This window comes from Podarcis melisellensis (genome assembly GCF_964234715.1).
Source record: "Podarcis melisellensis genome assembly, chromosome: 3".
In the NCBI taxonomy this organism is placed as follows: domain Eukaryota; kingdom Metazoa; phylum Chordata; class Lepidosauria; order Squamata; family Lacertidae; genus Podarcis; species Podarcis melisellensis.
The window spans coordinates 53,643,491-53,662,151 of record NC_138530.1 but is presented as its reverse complement, the minus strand read 5'-3'; the positions used below and the strand labels follow the sequence as shown (position 1 = coordinate 53,662,151).

The 18,661-nt window shown below is 38.1% G+C and overlaps 1 protein-coding gene across 5 annotated transcripts in view; it reads left to right on the top strand.

Annotated features, from left to right (window-relative positions):
• The window catches only part of ZDHHC14 (zDHHC palmitoyltransferase 14), a 68,906-nt gene extending 53,338 nt beyond the window's left edge, over positions 1–15,568 (top strand). For 2 of the 5 annotated variants that reach the window (XM_081905320.1, XM_081905319.1), the window contains exon 9: positions 11,408–14,989. In XM_081905320.1, the coding sequence (XP_081761446.1) occupies positions 11,408–11,809 (402 nt within the window). In that variant the 3' untranslated portion in view covers positions 11,810–14,989. Of the gene's footprint in view, positions 1–11,407; positions 14,990–15,423 lie in introns of those variants that run through there. The other 3 variants (XM_081905322.1, XM_081905321.1, XR_014166816.1) reach the window with 2 other exon arrangements.
• The last annotated feature ends 3,093 nt before the right edge of the window (positions 15,569–18,661 follow it).

Sequence of the window (18,661 nt, the reverse complement as noted above, 5' to 3'; positions counted from 1 at the left end):
GGTACTCTCTGTTAGGGGATATTTCATTGTTGTACTGTAGTAAACTGCAACAAACTTCTAGATTTTCATAAGCACTTGGGAGGGGGGAAGTAGTGTAATGGACAAAAGGAAAAGATTGTCTACCTCCAGACAGTTAAATATAGTGCCAAGAGAAGTTTTCATGTATGGTTGAAGTTTTGCCTATCTTTGTTAGCCTTAGATGGACCTTGGATCTTCAATATCATATTTGTTGCTTTTAAATTCCTTTTTCCCAAAAGTTGATTGTGTTGCAGAAATCCTTGCTTCCTGATACGTTTCTACAAAACTTGTCATATCAGCATGAATAGAATATTTATAGAGAGGTCTTTGAATTTCTTGTGAACTTAGAGGTGGCCACTGTACTTGACTATTGCAAATTTCTAAATAATGTTTTTGTTTTTATAAATTGTGCCAATTACTCCCATTGTGTCTTCTTGAGAGCAATATATTTTTCTCCATGTGCCAAGAAGCAGAACCCAGCCTAAGGAAACTTTCTTAACCAAAAGTCCTCATTGGAGTAACCTTCTTCTAACATGTATGTTCTGAAATAGTGCCAACATTCCTTTGTATTTTTGGCTTCATGGATTTCTTCCCAGTCTCCAAGGCAAAGAAATAAAACCAATCCCAAGCATTTCAGATTCTTTGCACTTAACTGAAGTTTTCATAGTTTTCATAGCTATGTGGATACTCTCTTAGAAATGAGAAACACATGATCAGTGGACTTATTAAGAATTGGTTCATTCATCATTTTTTCAGATTTGTTAACAATATCTGTTTCTTAGATTTTAAAGATCAGACACATTTAACCAACTTCTAGTGTCAATTGTATCTTTAATAGCATTTTGAATGGTCATTCATAGTGTGATCCTTTATATGTGTACTTGAGTGACATTTCCAGTTCCATGGATATAGGATTGCAGCCTTGTCTCATCTTGGCTGCTTTAATTTTCAGAACAACTCCAGAAGGTTTTCTTTAAGTGGGGTGGCCTGAAAGGGGTGAATTATTTGTTTGCCTTATGTTTACACCAGTAGTTCTTAACACTGAGTCCCCTGGTTACTGTAGCCTTCGGAGAGCTTTGCCGGCTTGTAGGCAGAGATGATAAAACTATATCTCTAAGAGATTGCCAATAAATTGTTATATTTAAACGTTTTTCAGTTGTCAAATTATTGTAGTGTTTCTTTGCCTTATGGCAGTTTCTCTTCCTATATTTTTACATTGGGCCTTTACAGGGTAGTTTGAAACAAACCCACATGCTCCTGTTTTTAAGAAATGCTATGTTCAGGCCACTATCATGGTTCGCTGTGTATGAACTGAAAATACCAATGCACACAGGGAGGGCCACGTGCAGACCCACTTGCCTAGCTCACAGTCTCCCTCAGGTCTGGAGGTTCCCTCCCCACCATTATTCTTTCTTTCTGGTCTACAGCTAGCCTTACTTTTTCCTCTACTCCTTACCTGGTTTAGCTTTCTGGACAACTTCCTTGCTATTCTTTCCCTGCCTGCTGTGCCACCTCTCCTTTCAGGCCCTGGTTTAATTTGGCTGTATCACAATTAGATAATGTAATCAGGTGCCACTTAAGACTCTTAGCCAAATGGCCAAGTTCAGAAATAAGTAGCAACTACTCCCTCTTCTCATACATTCTCTTCGACGTTTCTTTCACTCGCATACTTCTGCATCTTCACATTACATGGAGATGAAATCAACACTGAAAAAAGTATGTGTGTGTCTGATGTAGCATATGTTGACCAGCTGCTGTTTCAACTATTTAGCTCTTTAGCCATAGTTACTCTGAAAAGTTAAATACAAAGGATATTGTGTTTATTGGGATAAAGGATGAAGCATGGTCTTTTGGACAAAGTGATAAATTTCCTTGCTAGAGAGCAATTTTTGTAAATGCATATAGATATATGCACATATATGCACATACACACACATGCGCGCGCACACACACACACACATATATACTGCATGTAAAAAAGAAACTAATTCTAACTGTCGTCTCATGTTTTGGGGAGTCTCCAGAGTTTATCAATCTTTCCACATAAATTAAATTTGTAAACTTAAATGCTTAAAAAGAGATATATATAAAAAAAAGCCAACCGAAATCACCAAAAATCACAATCAGGATTTTTCTTCCACCAGATTTAGAAGAAAAGGCAAGTATATTCATGTCAAAAAATTTAGACACTTATGCGCATGAAAAGATGCAAAATATTACACATAGCAGATTTTTTTAAAAGTCAATTATAGTTTCTCTCTTTTTTCATAAAAACAGCCTAGTTATAATGAAATCTGAATTAAACGCAAACATGTTAAAGCTGACACTTAGGATCTCTTCACAGTCAGCCATGATCACCTGTCAAACAGATTTGAATTAGTGGCAGCTTACCTAGTTTCTGAGATTACGCATTATAATGACACAGTAAGACAGTTCTATGTGTCTACCCCCCCCCACCATGGGTTTGCCATTGAAACTATTGACAAGCACGCCATCACACACACTAGGATTTAAGAGCTGCCATTCTGTATATCACCAGGCTCACCCACTTCCTCTCAGTTAGTTGCAAACTAATATGGGCAACATGCAGGTGAAAGGGACCCCTCCCTTTCCCTTCTTTGCCTTGCAGTATCCAATCTGCTCTGGAGGGTCCCCCAACCAAAGGCCTGTTCTGGAGTATACCCAAAGGGGAGGAGCAGAGGAAGTGGAAGACCTATCATGCAAGCAGGCTTCCAATCACATAGCATCAGATATAACCCAATAGTTATACAACCAGTTAGTGGCCATGCTGGGGGGGGGGGTTATTTCTAAATAGGGAACTTGATTTATAGCAGTGATTTTAAATTAATTTATCTTTTCTTCTTTTTTATTTAAATCATGATGGACTCATTCAGAGTTGTCAATTTTTATTTTAACACTGATACATAGAGTTTGCAATCCATTTTGTTAATATTCCTAAAACTAGGTGCAGATATTCAGTTGTGCTCCCGCCAAACAACTCATCCTAGTGATGACATATGATGTAAAGTTTTATAGCATTCCTTCAGATTTTTTCTCCTATAAGTATCCCAGGCTACATTCTAAAAGTTAGAGCCTGGATAGCTCAGTTGGTTAGAGCATGGTGCTGATAACACCAAGGTTGCAGATTTGATCCCCATATGGGACAGCTGTATATTCCTGCATTGCAGGGGGTTGGACTAGATGATCCTCAGGGTCCCTTCCAACTCTATGTTCCTATGATCTACACGTTATTTTAATCTCTGCAGACTGATTTTTCATGCCTTTTTGTTGTCATTGTTCTTGGTATCCAGGTCTGTTGTGATTCTGTGAATTTGTTGTGCCATTTGCTTTTTTGTCATCTTGTGATCATAAAGATTTGTAAGAAGATGAGCTCAAATGGTAAACTCCATAGCAGCACTTTTAAACACCTCTCCCTTCTGATAAATATTTTTAGCTCTAGCCTTTTTGCAGTACCATGTACCATAGTTCTTAATTCAAAAGAACTTGCTGGTGTGAAATTTGAAAGTAAAAGACAACTGAAATCTTTCTGATCCATCTAGTTTATGCTTTTACTCTATAATGGCCTCAAAAAGCAAAACCTCTTTATTACTATACTTTAGTCACCACTGCTTTACTTCCTAAATGTTAAACAGTATTTGGTTTTTTATGTTTTCTCTCAATATTTCCGTTATTTTAATAGGGAACTGAAGTTAGATTAACCAGGTGGTAATTGCCAGGATCACCCTTTCCTTTTTGAAGGTTGGTAGTATATTTTGGTTTCCCCCTTTCTAGTACACATCCAGTTCTTCATCACTTTTTAGTAGTTTTGTGAATTCATTAACCAATTCCCTTACACCATAGAAATGTGCCATAAGAATCCACAGACTTGCTGATTATTCATTATTCCTAAACATGTTATCTTTTCATTAGAAGCTATGACTGCAATCCACTTACACTAGGAAAAAATTGCTTAATCGGAAGATAACTGCTGATTCAGTGTTGTGGATTGTGCCCTATTTCTCTCTTCATAACTGACCAACTCAACCCATTTTTCTTATTTTTGAAGAGAGTTCTGTGCAAGAAAGCATTTCAGCCATTTTAGAAAAACCTGTTCCTTCCACATTTCTCATTTGTATATTAACTGTTGCTGCATCTACAATAGTTTCAATATTCTCTCGTCCTTGCTGTGCCAATACCTTTCTGCAATATACTTTCTTCCAACTTCCTTTTGCAACAAATCTCTGAATTGTTAGCCATGGTTATTTTAGGATTGAAATTTCCATACTGCCTTTCAATAGAAATTTCTAGGGCAATTAAATTGCAGGTAAAACCAATCAAACTAAAATGAAAAGTTATAGGGCTAAACTTAAGTCTTTAAAGTCCAGGAAAAATGTGAAGATGTTTGCCTTGCATCAAAGTACAATAAGGAGGCATCAGGCAGACTTCTCTGAGGAGAGCATTCCTTAATTTGGGGGTCACCTTGCTTTATAGATGATGGGCACCAACAGATAGCCTTTCACAGAAGATCTAACCTATAAGTAGGAACTAATGAAGATAGGCAGCTCTCCCAATTATCTGGTCCTAAGCCATAAGGCCTTTCGAGGTTAAAAAATAGAATCACTTTGGCATGGAAGCTGACTGGGAGCCCATGGGAGCAGCATAACACCAGTGTGATATGATCATAACACCCAGTCTCGGTTAATTCAGTATAAGGCTATGACAATACCAACTGCAGATTCTCTGCAGTCATCAGAGGCAGCCACACATAGGAGTGCCATAGCTCCGCCTTGCGTGTCCCAGTTTCAGTCCCCAGCATCTCCAGGTAGGACTGGGAGAGAATCCTCTCTGAAACATGGAGAGCTGCTGCCAGTCAGTGTAGAGAAGAACTAGATGAACCAGCAAGTCTGACTCAGAAGACAGCTTCCTGTTTTCCTAGGACACATTGCAGAAGTCCGACTTGGAGGTTAACGGCGTAAGAACCACTGAGGCTAGGCTCTCTGTCAAGGTTTCCAGCTGCTGCACCAACCTAAACTGGTAAAAAGTACTACGTTCTACAGAAGTAACCTGTACATCCAGAGACAAAAATAAGAGATTAGGTGCATGAGTATTCTCTCTTCCAACATTTTATTTCTCCCTGCTAGTCTTAACTGTGGTTAAGTGTCACACTGACAACAACGTTCATGTGATTGGCAGCAGTGTTGGTGTGATTAACAGTCAAGTATGATTTAAAGCTGGTGTGACAAAGAGTTTAGTGCGTCCAACCAGGACCAGGGAGACTGAGGCTCAAATACCCACTTGGCCATGAGTTTTACTGAGTGATTTGGGTGATCTTGGAACAGTCACTATCTTTCTGCCTAACCTACTTCTCAGGACTCTTGTGATAATAAAATGGGAGGAAAAATATGCATGCTGCCATGAGCTCCTGAACAAAAATTGGGACATAAATGTAATCAATCAATATAAGTAATAATCAGGGTTTACTCTTAACTATGATGTAAGGTAGTTTAAGGTAGCAGTTCCTGCTAGGGCTGAGGAAAATGCCCCCTGTTTATGACTCCATGCACAGATCATTTTGGCAAGAGGGGTTAACTTACAGTGGCAGCAGATGGCAAACGTTCATCCTTTTCCCCTTTTCTTACACAGGCTTTAAAGTTGTACTTTCATGGTCGCTGCCACAGACAGGAACAAAAATGCAACTTTAAAGCCAATGTAAAATGATAGAGAGAAACTGCCGCTGCTCATAGCATGCTTGAATCAGCCACCATAAATATTTCTCCTATTGGCCATTATTAGCAGCTATGTCAACATGATCCTTAACTATCGGTAAAGTTGGCAGGAGGAGATTTGTAAGTGAGAAGGTAGCAGCTGGCAGGACAGAGTGTGCAGTCTCACCACCTGTCTCCATTCTCTTAACTGTGGTTAATAGAGCAATAGCATTATCTCTGCAATAGCCTTAGGAGTCCACAAGTCAGCTATGACCATTGTGTCTCAATACATGTGATAATTTATTGAGTTCTTGTTTCTCCTTTTTTCATTTTCCTTTGACAGTATCTGTTTCTGCAGAACCCTTTGTACATTTTTCTGTGCATCTTCTTACTCTCTGTTTTTCTATATTATGAACAACACTCAATCATATTTTTTTTTGCATACAGCCATTTGGTGGACATTGTGGGGGATTTAGTTAATTTTAGTGATGAACATGCTGTTCTTTGTTTGATAACACTTGATCACACTAGTTTTAATCCCCCCTTTATCTTTCTGAGTAGCACACTTCAGAAGACCACTGTAAAATCCACTGCTTCTTCCCTAACCATTTCATCCCACAGGTATTCTGTGCCATCATCCTACCTAAATAATACCCACCTAGACAGCATTCCAGTCATAGAAACCACTTCCTAAGTTATAGTTACTCCACTTTGGTCATAACATCATCTTGGCCATACAAATGTATTCTTAATGTTTAATTACTCCTATTTCTTTAAAAACTGTTGGATAACTAAATAACCTTGTACTAAAATTTATCAGACATTTGCCAAAAAAATCAATATGTGTAATGTTACTGCTCTTTGATGTTGCCTCTTGATTCAGATAAATAGTTGTGTTTCAGTGTTGTAGATAGGAACTCAAAATCTCTGTTAATTTGTATAATTTGGGAGCAGATAAAATCAGATTTTTTTAAAAAATGAAATTGTTTCAAATTGATTTTTGTATCAGTTATATGACAAATAAAGAAAAGCACTGGAATTTAAGTATGTGTCTAACTTGCATTTAGTTTATGGCTATTGTTGTACGGAAATAACATTTTAAATGGCTTAGACCTCATATCTGTATAAATAAAGGCAATGTTTTAATAAGGTAAAGCCTTTTAAAATTAGTTGGTTAGGTTTTTCTGACAGGGTGCTTCAGGAGTAGGCTCCTGGTCTGACATTTTATTTTGGCTGTGCAGTTGATATTTTATTCTAAGGAGGAATAGGTAATTCTAATACATTAAGAAGATTGCTTGGGGCAAATTTACACAATACCAGAGTTTAGATTTAAAAAAACAAAAACTAGAGCATACCTTATTTGGGCATATATCAGTGGCCTGGCCTGACAGCCCTTTAAATATATTATTTTCATTTATTTTAACTCTTAATTATTGAAATGTGCTGGTAGTGACTTGTGAGGTGGTATGGCTGGTAGTATATCACCACCTGCAGAGAGCAATTGCTAAGGAACACAGAGGAATCATGGTTTGCTGGCCCAAACTTCATTGGCTAGCATATTACTGCTAAATGGCCGGCAGCATCAGCCCAGTAGCTCCAGCAGCAGCAGCACGTAACTCACACCAGTAAAAGCATGAAGCCATTTCTCCCTCTATCACCGTTCCATGATAGTGGCCATATAAGTCTGCTTATATGCCTGCTAAGTCACCTTGAGCCATACTACCTTGCCAAGTGCTACTGAAACACTTTTTTTTAATTATCCTTAAATGTGAATTGTTTATATTTGTGTTTCTCAGTATTTGTCTCTTGTGGAAAATATACATTGCTTACACATCACACATACTCGCAGTACTACTCATTATCATCTCATTTTCCCCCATAGGACATTTAAAAGAGAATTACTACTAAGCTTTGTTTGTTATTGTTGAGATCAATTATTATTTCTGCCCTTTTTGTTAAATTCCATAAAGAACAAAACCCTTATCATCCAAATTTGCACAAGGCAAAAGACTGAAAAGCTACGAGGAGTCAAGAATGCATGCTAGTGGCATGGGATACAGAACAGCATCTTGTTCCACTGTGTGATGTGAGCAGTCCAGGGCCACACAAGAGGAGTCCACTTCGCACCTAGGTTAACCCAATTTCATGAGGGCTGAAACTGATGCAGAGAGGAGGGTGCAGTGTGGATTCCTTCTGTCTGATCCCTGGTTTATAACATTACCTGGCAGCAAAAAGTAAGAGCACTTCAGAGGCTTCCATACTGCAGAGGTAACTTGTGTACCAGTCCTAAAGTGTCAATAGCCTATGTTTTTCTTAAATTGCAATCTAATACTATGTGAGCTTATTGCAGGTTGGTCTACGCTAGATATGCTGCAGTTGGTCTACGCTAGATATTGACAGGCACAGTGTCAATTCCATAGTTGTCAGGAGCAGTATTATCCCCTGACACATTGTTCCTCTTAACTTTCTGTAGCCTTCTTTCTTTGGCTTCAGCAAAACTGGAAACACGATAAATGATAAGTAGGATTTTTGGAAGAAGTGCACCTAGAAGATGGGTAATGAAAACTCAAGTTAGTCACACATAGGAAATCGCACAACAACATGAAGATGCTACTATTAATGCATGTTGTCTGCGTTATTGCTTCTCCAGGAAGCAATAGGATGGAACTTTCCATTAAAATAATCCAAGCTCAAGATATACTAATCATAAATAAATTCAAATTATTTTCATATTAGTTCAAAATTGACCCCATTTCTATAATTGTAATCCTATCGTACTGGAATAATCACAAAGCATTCATCTGTATTTGAAGTTAAGCACAGCCACTTACTGTAAGCCGCTATTTCAAAGCAATTTCTCCCTCTCTTTTAAAGATACATGCAAATAGAACATTTTGGATATCCTTTTCTAAAGGTTCCAAAATGATGTAAAATAAATTCCAGAGCGTATACATCTTTTGTTACATAACAAGGCATTTCTTGGTTTGTCACTTTCAAATTCTTGATTGTTTGCATCTGTCTCAAGAAACACAGAAGTGTGCCTTCAGTGGTGAAGTCAAACCATTGGAGAATCACAGTTATCAGCAGAGACCGGTAACTTCTGACTGCTGCCTCCCTAGTAGCTAATACATGATGTTTCTTTGAAAGAAAGGTTCTTGCTCTAATGCTTTTTCAGTGCAGCCATAGTGGCGTTGAACGTTTTGAACAGTGCTTTAAGAAGCAAGCTGGAACTTTAATCTGAATGATGAAAAATACTTTGGCCATGATTTCATCTTAAGTACTTTAATGGAATGAGGCTGAAGTACAGTGAACTGCATTCAGAATGAACCACCGTGTAACAGCAAACATTTTTCAGAGTGTCAGTTATTAATGAGTAGCTTGGTCCAGACATAAAATATACTTGCCCAATCTGTCTCTCGTTCTATAAAGAATTCTGGAGATAATGGCCTTTAAGCATTCCCAAATTGCACCGATGAAAGAGGCACGCAGGAGGACGTGCCGGCTCTGTCCTCTCCACCTCTGATGTGGGAAGGTCTGAAAGGGAGTTTGTAAGTCCATTTGGCTGAATGAGGTTACAGCCTTTGCCACAGTCAGGAACTCTGTACAGTGGGAGTGCCTGGTGGCCTGATTACAAGGGCACAACTGGAGCAAGGGCACCAGGGCCCATACATGCAATGAGCTTTCATACATGCAATGAGCTTTGAGACAGAAAGCTTTGAAGCAAAATTTCATCTTTAGCAAAAGTTAAAGAAAAGAGAAGTGGAAAAGAACCAAGGGCATGCATGTATACACACACACATGCACACACCATACACATTCTTGTCTAGCTAGATAGAAGTGTGTAATTTTTTTCATTTCTGTTTTGCTGAGCTTGAATGACTCATTTTATTCATGGAAAACAGGGTAGATTTTGTGATAGGGTAGTGGCTATGGGAAGCCCCCATTTCAAATATTTCCATAGCCATGAATACAAGTGACCTTAGGCAAGCCTCTATCTTTGTTCCAGTCTTCTATCATGTGGAGATTAAGAAATAATAATGCATGTGAAATGTTTTGAACGCTCGGGAAGAGTCCTATTTAAACACTATTTTGATTTTTCTGGTTATTTTACAATGAATGCAACCTCGCTGCAAAATCTTACACCTCTTGTTTTGCCCTCAGTGAGTCGTCTTCCTTTCTTTTCAAAACTGCTTAAATTCAGAGAATAAAATTGTAAGATTCTGAGCATAATAAAATAGTAAACTATTACAGAAAATGCTGCTTTAAGTTATTTGAGGCAACTTCATTATGAGAGGCAGATTTAAAAAATACTCTTTTTGCTTTTGTGTGTTAACTTTAGCCCTTAGTCTCGTTTATCTGAATAGTAGGAAGGCTGTATAATAATCTCACTTTATGTTGTACTGATTACCTGATTCAAATGCCCTGTTCAAAATTGTAATCCATGTCCGTCTTTCATTATGGACAGGTTTTGTGTATTTCCATGTTAGCACTGTTCAATATCAGCAAAATCAAACGAGACAGTTTAACTGCTATGTACTCTGGTGTAGTCCCCACTAATTTCAGGATATAAAAATTATCTGTGCACTTGGTGATCCGACAGAAAAAAATCTTGTTTCAATCCTCTTCCTGAATTCTAAGAAAGATTGCAATATTTGCATGCAACATTTAATATGTTTGAGCCTGTTTCCAACATATATGATGCTTGGCATAATGCCCATTTAAAATGTGTGCTTGCTGTATTTTCCTGCAATATTCTTTCTGCTTCATGAAGCTGCATCTTCTATAGCATCTTACCCAGATTTAACCAATGTAGTGCCTTCCAGATGTTCCTGGACTTTGGCTCCCATCAATCATTGGCCATGCTGACTGAGGCCAATAATTGTATTTCAACAATATGTGGAAGGCACTGCATTGGCAATCCGAGGGACTCTTATCAAAGAGGATTCAGTGCTATGTTACACAAGGCATGTTACTTGAATTGTTAGACGTATTGGCTTTGAATGTGCACCTGTACAAATGAGGCCAATTCCATTTACAAGATCCTGCAACCTCCAGTGTGTTAAATAAATGCAGTCCAAAGTAGTTTTCCAAGAAGGATTGAATGAAACACCTTTTCTTTAAACACATCAGGAACAGAAATGCTTGTGCCGCTGTCTTTGTTTTATGCAGCATTAATGTTGCTTATCTACTGGTTAAAAGATGCTCATGCATTAACGCTGCTATCCAAAGCAAATTCAAACCAAAAGTAAGCTGTAAGGTCTGCACAAAAAAATAAATACAATTTTTAGTTGGGAAAAGTTAGTATCATTTACATATTATTTTCTTCAAGAGAAACGAGGACTCTGGCTCTCGCATACAGCAAATGATAGTAATAATGCATACTGTCACTTTCCTGGGTTGCACTAAGATGAGCATGCCCTATATGTTAAACTGACAAAGAAAAATTACTAACAACTCTTTTCTTTCTCTTCACACCCCATTCCTCTTTTGCCTATATCCTTACATCTCTCTCTCTCTCTCTCTCTCTCTCTCTCTCTCTCTCTCTCTCTCTCTCTCTCTCCATCTCTCTCTCTCTCTCTCTCTCTCTCTCTCTCTCTCTCTTTCTTTCTTTCTTTCTTTCTTTCTTTCTTCCTCTCTCTGTGCATATGCTTTGTATATTATTTTGGCACCCTTCAATACTTCAGTGTGATCAAGATCAGTGCATTCAGAGCACTAAATTCGTTTTGCAGGCTGCTGCCACACCGCTTCTCCAGAGTGAGCCCAGCATAAGTAGTGAAGAGCTACCTTTACCAGGAAAGACCTCTATCAGTGCTCCCTGTGCCACATTAACACTAGGGCAGCCAACACCACCCTCCTCCATGCCAAATCTCACATCAGAAACAGGTTTGACAGACATGATACCATTAAAAGACGACTCTGAAAGTCATCAGTTTCTTACTCCTGAGGAAGCTCCATCACCACCTGGAATGTTGCCAATTGGGAGTCCTATGATTCACAGCCGTACCATGCATATCCTCAGCCTAGCCAGCCAGGACTCATTGCACGAAGACTCAGTACGTGGCCTTGTGAAACTCAGCTCAGTCTGAGCAACTTTCAATATGATGGTGATTATACAGCCCTTATATGCTAACAACAGAAACTTGCCGAGCCACCTTCGGACTCTGTAACATGCATAAGCCACTGAAACTTTGCTAGGTCTTCTTAAAAGGACAAGTTATTTTTGTGCAGTGAAGAAGCTATGGCATTTCTTTAATAGCCAATTTATGGCTTGGATTTGATGTGACATTGTCAAAATAACAGAAATGTACATTAACCTTGTTTGGTGACTAATAGTGTCCAGCAGCTTGGAATCCTGGTACTTTGAATTTGATTATGATAATACTTTAAAAGATATTACTGGAGGTTAGCATCATATTCCATGTTTTATGAAGTTCTCATGTAATGTTGCCTTTGAGGCCATGCCGGCCACCCTTTTCATGTTATTACTCTACTAATATTTGAAACAAAAAAAATCGCCATTCAGTTAATACAAAACCAATAAATACTGCAATTGTGGATATGCATGCCACGCTACAGTGTATGTTACAGTAGTGTTGGTATTGAGAGAAAGTGCTGCTTTATTATTTGTGAGTTTTGAAGTACTGTTTCATATAAAAGGCAGTGCAACAAACCAATGGACAAATGTTTTTTTTAATCAGTCAAAGTTGTTATAAATAAATGAACTGGTGGTACTTCAAACGTGGAGGACTACCATTTTTTGCATATCATTTCACTTTGAGTGTCTAATATAAGATACTGTGTTGTGCCATTGATTTCTCTCTACCATCACCGTTAGATAAAATGGCACCCTCTGTTCCTTTAAATATCTGTATAGTTATACCCATACAGTGCGGACGACAACAACAGCTCCATATGGATCACGAGTTACTTTTCCTCATGATAATGCAATTAAGAAGATCAAAGGAGTATATAAAGTCCAATTATGAATGGTTTTTAGTATTGTGTAAATAGGCAGTTAATTTTAGGACAAACCATGCCTACAACTAATCTGAGTGTCAAAAGAACTTGAAGTTAATGAGTTGCATCTAAAAGCCCTCTTCCATTATCTGGTTCTCACAAACCAGGGGTGTTCTATTAACAAGTACCCCCTGAAAATCTGATGTGGAGGGTTGAGAGACCCTCTGGAACAGCATAGGGTGGAGGCTGCAGGTATTAGGGGTAACTGGCAAAGGTCACCTTCCTCTCCTTCCATTTTCAGGACTTCTGCTAGTTGGGATATCTGTTGTATTCATGGAATGGCACCTTTGGATCCGATCTAATATCTTATTTAGGACCCATAACAATGGTGCCCAGAGAGATCTTCCAAGTAAGAGATTTGCAAGGTAAGGGTGCCCCAAGGTTCTAAACTTTGGGAAGAGGAAGAGATAAATTACTGGAACATAAGTTACATGTGATCCATAGCTGCCATCTAGTCATGTGTATTTTCAACTATATTCTTTTTTTAATTTAAAATTGACATATTTATGAGACATAATTATTTGTTTTTATTTGAGGTTAGGACAAATTAGTTATGATTTAAAGAAAAAAAACTGCTCGGGGATAGCCAACAAGAACATTAACGGTGATCATTTAAATGCTATGTATTGCTGCATCTTGCCTTGCTTTTAAGATGCTAGGACCTGCAATAATCTTTTCTCAGGACAAAATTTCGTGCAAAGTATTTTTTAAAAAATTCAAGCTTCACTGCAGGCAACTACTTTTGAAAACAAGGATCATGAAGACATGGATTCGTTGCATCTCTGAGACATGGAAAAATACAGTTTAAAAGAAAACAAAAGCACAATGTTTTGATTGGAATAAGGCCATCTCTCTTGTAGAAGTGCCAGACGACATACTGGCAAGAAGCTTCACACTGTGTACAATTTTATAAAAGATATTATTTTTCTCTTAAAAGTGATAAAACGTTCACCTTGTTTGCATGTATAGTAAATATCTAGAGGGGGGGATTATATCCATAGGTTCCTTGCTTTTTCTGTTTTGCAGAAAGCTATGCATGATCTGCAGTTATCTGGTTGTGAGCCATTCAAATGTTTACAAGCTTTCATATAAAGGGATATTGTCTCTTTTCCTGTCTGACCTCATAGGATTTATTTAAAATCCTGCATACATTATTTCCTTTAGCACAGGCTTATTCCAAAGAAAAAACAACTTTGAGATGCATTCTCTTGACTTATTGTTTGATTACTGTACTAGAAGGAGCTATAAGAAGAATTTAAACAACTATAAGCACCAATATAACGAACACATTGATTTAGGGAAACGTTTTCAATGGAAGTGGGTGAGGTTGATTGCCTTTGTAAATCTCAGTCTCCATGCAACACCTCAGAGGCAATAATCCTAAATCAGATTTTAAGTTTGTGAGCTAATAATGTTATGTCATGTGCTAGGAATACACAATTACACACATACATTCTAGAAAGTTGGGATACTTCAATTTCTTGCTATCCTTCCTCTCTGCCAGAAGGATTGATGATTTTCCTACAAAACAAACAAAGTTTAGGGCAGCAGGAGAACTGCCTTTTTTTTTTTTTTTTTTGCTCATTACATTGAAATAGGTTTGCAACATTTCTGACGACAGAAGGAAAGTATCACATGGACACTTATTTTGTGAAGTTCATTTCTTTAAAAAACCCACCAGTATTGAATTATTTCAGTGTACCTGAATATTTTGCTCCTTCTGCAGATGCCAGAACATGAAGCCTACATTCCCCACAGTGCGGAAAATAAACATTGATAAATATTTTACTCTGCCATTATGACTTCACAGCTGTGGCGCTTACACAAAGGAGTAGAAATGTTTAAAAATTCATCTGCTTACATTTTCACAGAAATACTTTGGGGTTCTTTTTCAGTAGCAGCATTTGGATACCTTTGCTATATTGGAAATAGCATCACATGTCACTTAAGTCCACAATATGGTTCTGGTAGTATTTTTTACTGAGGGAGGGGCATGAGAATGCCGCCATGCTGTTGTTTTTAAGTGTCTCTTATGTAAAGCTTTAAAATTCTGCACTGCCACATTAGAATACTTTGGTTTTCTTAGAGCTTGAGGGAAAGAAAATGCTCGATGACAGAAAAAGTACTGTGAATACCTATTTTAGAATGAATTTATTATTTCTGTTTGCATTGTTGTACAGTAATTTTTTGCTGTTTATAATATTTTTTGACTTTGTGTTGAAGAATAAAAAGTACAGCATTTTTAAGCATTCCCTTCTGTTTTAAGATTTTTCATTCCCCTTGGTGTTAAATCTCTTCTTACTCTCCACCAGCCCTAGTACATCTGTTTATTTTCGTTACCATGACATTTTAGAACTTTTACTGTTGCGATGTGATGACATCTGCTGGAAAACAATGGAACTGAGCATATGCTTCTTTTAATTGCAGTTCTTCATTAATGGTATACAGTAGCTTTAGAAGTAGAACAGTTACAATTTCCAACAGATTGACCTCTCATGGTCTGTTTTACCACCAGTGAAATAGTTTTAATATTTTCAGCACAATCCTGGACAGCTTTACTCAGAAGTAAGCCCCACTAAGTCCACTGAGACTTCCTCTGAAATCCATGTACCTAGGATAGGAATGAGTTAAAACCAAACACATTTTACCACTTTATTTAACCAGTTCGATCTGTTTTTGTTAGGTTCAAGAGGCCTGGTCATGTTGAAGATAGACATCAGCTGTATGAAGTGATGTTTCTAATCTAAGGAATATGCTGGATTCCCCCCCCCCCCAATTTTCCTTCTTATTGGGCTAGTAAATAAAATAGTGAATGTTCTTCATTGGCACTATTTGTGTACAATATATTTTTATGCAGATACTGGTTGCGTACAGCTCAAGGTCTGAATGGCTGTGTTGTGCAAAAACAATATCGTTTAAAAAGTAGGGGCCTTTTATTCCCTGATGTAGTCAACCTTTAGGGTAGAACTTCATATTGCATGCATGTACACTTACTATTAGCCCAGTGGCTGCTTTTCCCAACTAAAATCATCCAGGGGCGATGGAGGAATTGGAGCAGAGAAATGGCTGGGTGGCAGGGTTCTATAACCCTTTCCCCACTTGGCACTTTCCCATCCTACCCTCCCCCCACAACTACTTTCTGTACACATGCTTCCAAACTTGTGTAAAGATATATGTAGAAATGGAAGTTATATAAACATACTGTAATAAACAATTTTTACTCCCAGGGAGTAAGTAAACTCAAAACAATATGTCAGTCACCTGAAGTCATATGATGCTAGGTGCAGAGATCTGTTATCTCTGATCTAAATGCCAAGATCTTGTCTTAGCATTTGATTGATTTCATGTGACGTCACTAACAGGTTGCCTCACCTACCTATCAAAAATGGCTGCAAGGGATAAGTCAGTTCTGGATCCAGTCCTCATATTCCCCAGCCCTGTATTACAGGTTTCTTGGGCAAAAGACAGCTGAGGACCAAAGACACCAATTGGACCAAAAAAACCCCAAACTTCTGTTAATGTGGCATAAGACAGTGTTAAAGAACCCTTTGCCCTTCTTGATTCTGATTGGTTAGGAATATCTCAGCCTCATTCAATTTAAAAAAGATGGCTCTTGTTAAAAATAGTTGCCAACCCAGGCACTAAGCTGAAAATTCAGGCAGGGAGAAAGCTGTGAGAGAGCAGCAGCAGTGCCTGTGTTCAGGCAGCCAGGGCTTCTGCACCATTGCACAAAATAAATAAAATGACTGTAGGGAAGTATTTGTAGGAATCGTAAGGCCAGCTGAAAAACCAAAGTTAAACTAACATTTTTCAAAATGAGGAAAGTCAATAGGATTCCATTCCCAAGCAAACTGTTGCTGCAGATATTTGATGGCTCTTGCTCACATCTCTTGGAGCAGCCAAAGTTCTGGGGCTAGCCTTGCCAGGGCAACTATGCTGGACACTGGCTTGCTTGTTGTCGTTCTAAATACCATTTTTGTTTTCTTCAGTTGCAACTGAACAGTCAACAATGCTTCAAGTATTCTTTTGTGTGTCAATTTAAATGCCACTACAGCATTTCTGTTTCTGTGACTCCAGGGAAATTGCATCACATGGTCAGTTAAGCTTTGCGTTAAAGTAAACAGGAAATACTAGTCACTGTTTGGGATCTGATTGAGCCATGCATGACTATTGTGTGTTGCAAAAATAATTTAGTTTGCTGGTGAAATGGGGGAAGACAACCCTCACCCAGACAATGAACTTATTAAAGTTAATCCACAAGGTTAGGTTTCTGGTACTGAGTAATAAATTAGCATCAAAATGCTACACATTAAATATTTGCAGCAATTAATAATAAATATGTAGAAAAATAAATGGGTTATAATTTAAAATTGATAACTTTTAAGTCAGTTTTTATTTTAATTTGCTTTCTACTGCTCCCAAAGGTTTTGCAAATATAATTTCCTGAAAGTGTTGCTGTAGTTTCAAGAATACAGAGACATACCCATACTTGCTGACCTGATATGTGCTAGTTACTGTATTCAAGTTAACCCCATATTTCAGAAGAAAAAGGAATGATTTTTAAGATCCCATGGCAGCAACTGACTCAGAAAATAATTATTTGTCATCTAATGATGGCCCCACTGAATGAATAAAGGCTATACAGCTGTAATGACTGGTGGATTATGACTTAAATCCTGATATTGCAAATACACATCCAGTGGATTCCTGGTGGGCAAATGAAGGAAATGAGAAACGTTGATCATGGATTGTCCCAAACCCCTTGTCAGAATGTACTGAAACCTTACAATAAAGACAAAACAAAAACAGAGTGTTCCTTTTGGACTGCTTGCTATCAGACCATTAGTGAAGGAGGTTGTATGTCATATTAAGTCCATGGTAATGTTATTCCTATACTCTCTATGTCCGTTTAGATAATTTAGTTTAGAAACAGGAGGAAATGCAGTAGCCTGACTCCTTTGTGAATCATATGTGATATTAGAACTCAGACCTCTTGCTCCATGGACTAATGACCTAATTCAATTAACAACAACAACAACAACGCTTTCAGTTTAACGTAGTAGGTAAAGGGCTTTCCATGTTCACTCAAACTCCAGAATGACAGGAAATTACAGCTGTTAATGGCCACATCATTAACAGACATGTCATTTAAACAATATGGATATAGTATGGTATCTTTTGCCATAATTGGTTCAGGCTTCACCACTACTTTGGAACTGGATGATGGAAAGTGGCAAAGGAGTGGATCCACATCACAGATATGTCTGTTCACGACTAGGCACATGGAATCTGTGTAACTGAAGCTGCTATTCCACACAACAAGTACCAAACTGGCAAGCAATATTATCATCAAAGAATGATCAGAGATAAAGCATTTTAAAGCACATGTCATAAAAACAGACTGTATTTCAATTGGTCTGGAGGACTTTGAGCATCTTGGTCTACCTCAGTAGTTGCCAACATTTTGGGCCAGCAGGTACATTTGGAATTCTGGGGAAGTTCCACAGGTGTCATGGGGCATAGCATAACATAAAATGGCTGCTGTGGGAGTGTAGCATAACACAAAATGGCTATCGTGGATGGCACGACATATTGACATAACAGGAAATGGCTGTCACAATTAAAAGAGCGGCGGGGGATGACGACAGGACCACAAAATGGCATATGTCCCCCTCTTCAATGGGGAAAAGACCCCTATATCAACCACTATCACACAGAGAGAAGATATTTACACCTCTCCTCTGTTAAGAATGGAAGAAAGGGTGGGCGTCCAATCCTGGCATCCAATGAAATGTGACCATGTTTAAAGGAATGTGTTCAAGTATAGGACAACCCCGTGCAAACGGGAACATGGCAGAAAGAGCAAACATATATTGTGAAATTCTGAGGGGCTATTTGCTGAGATCTTTTGTGGGCAACTT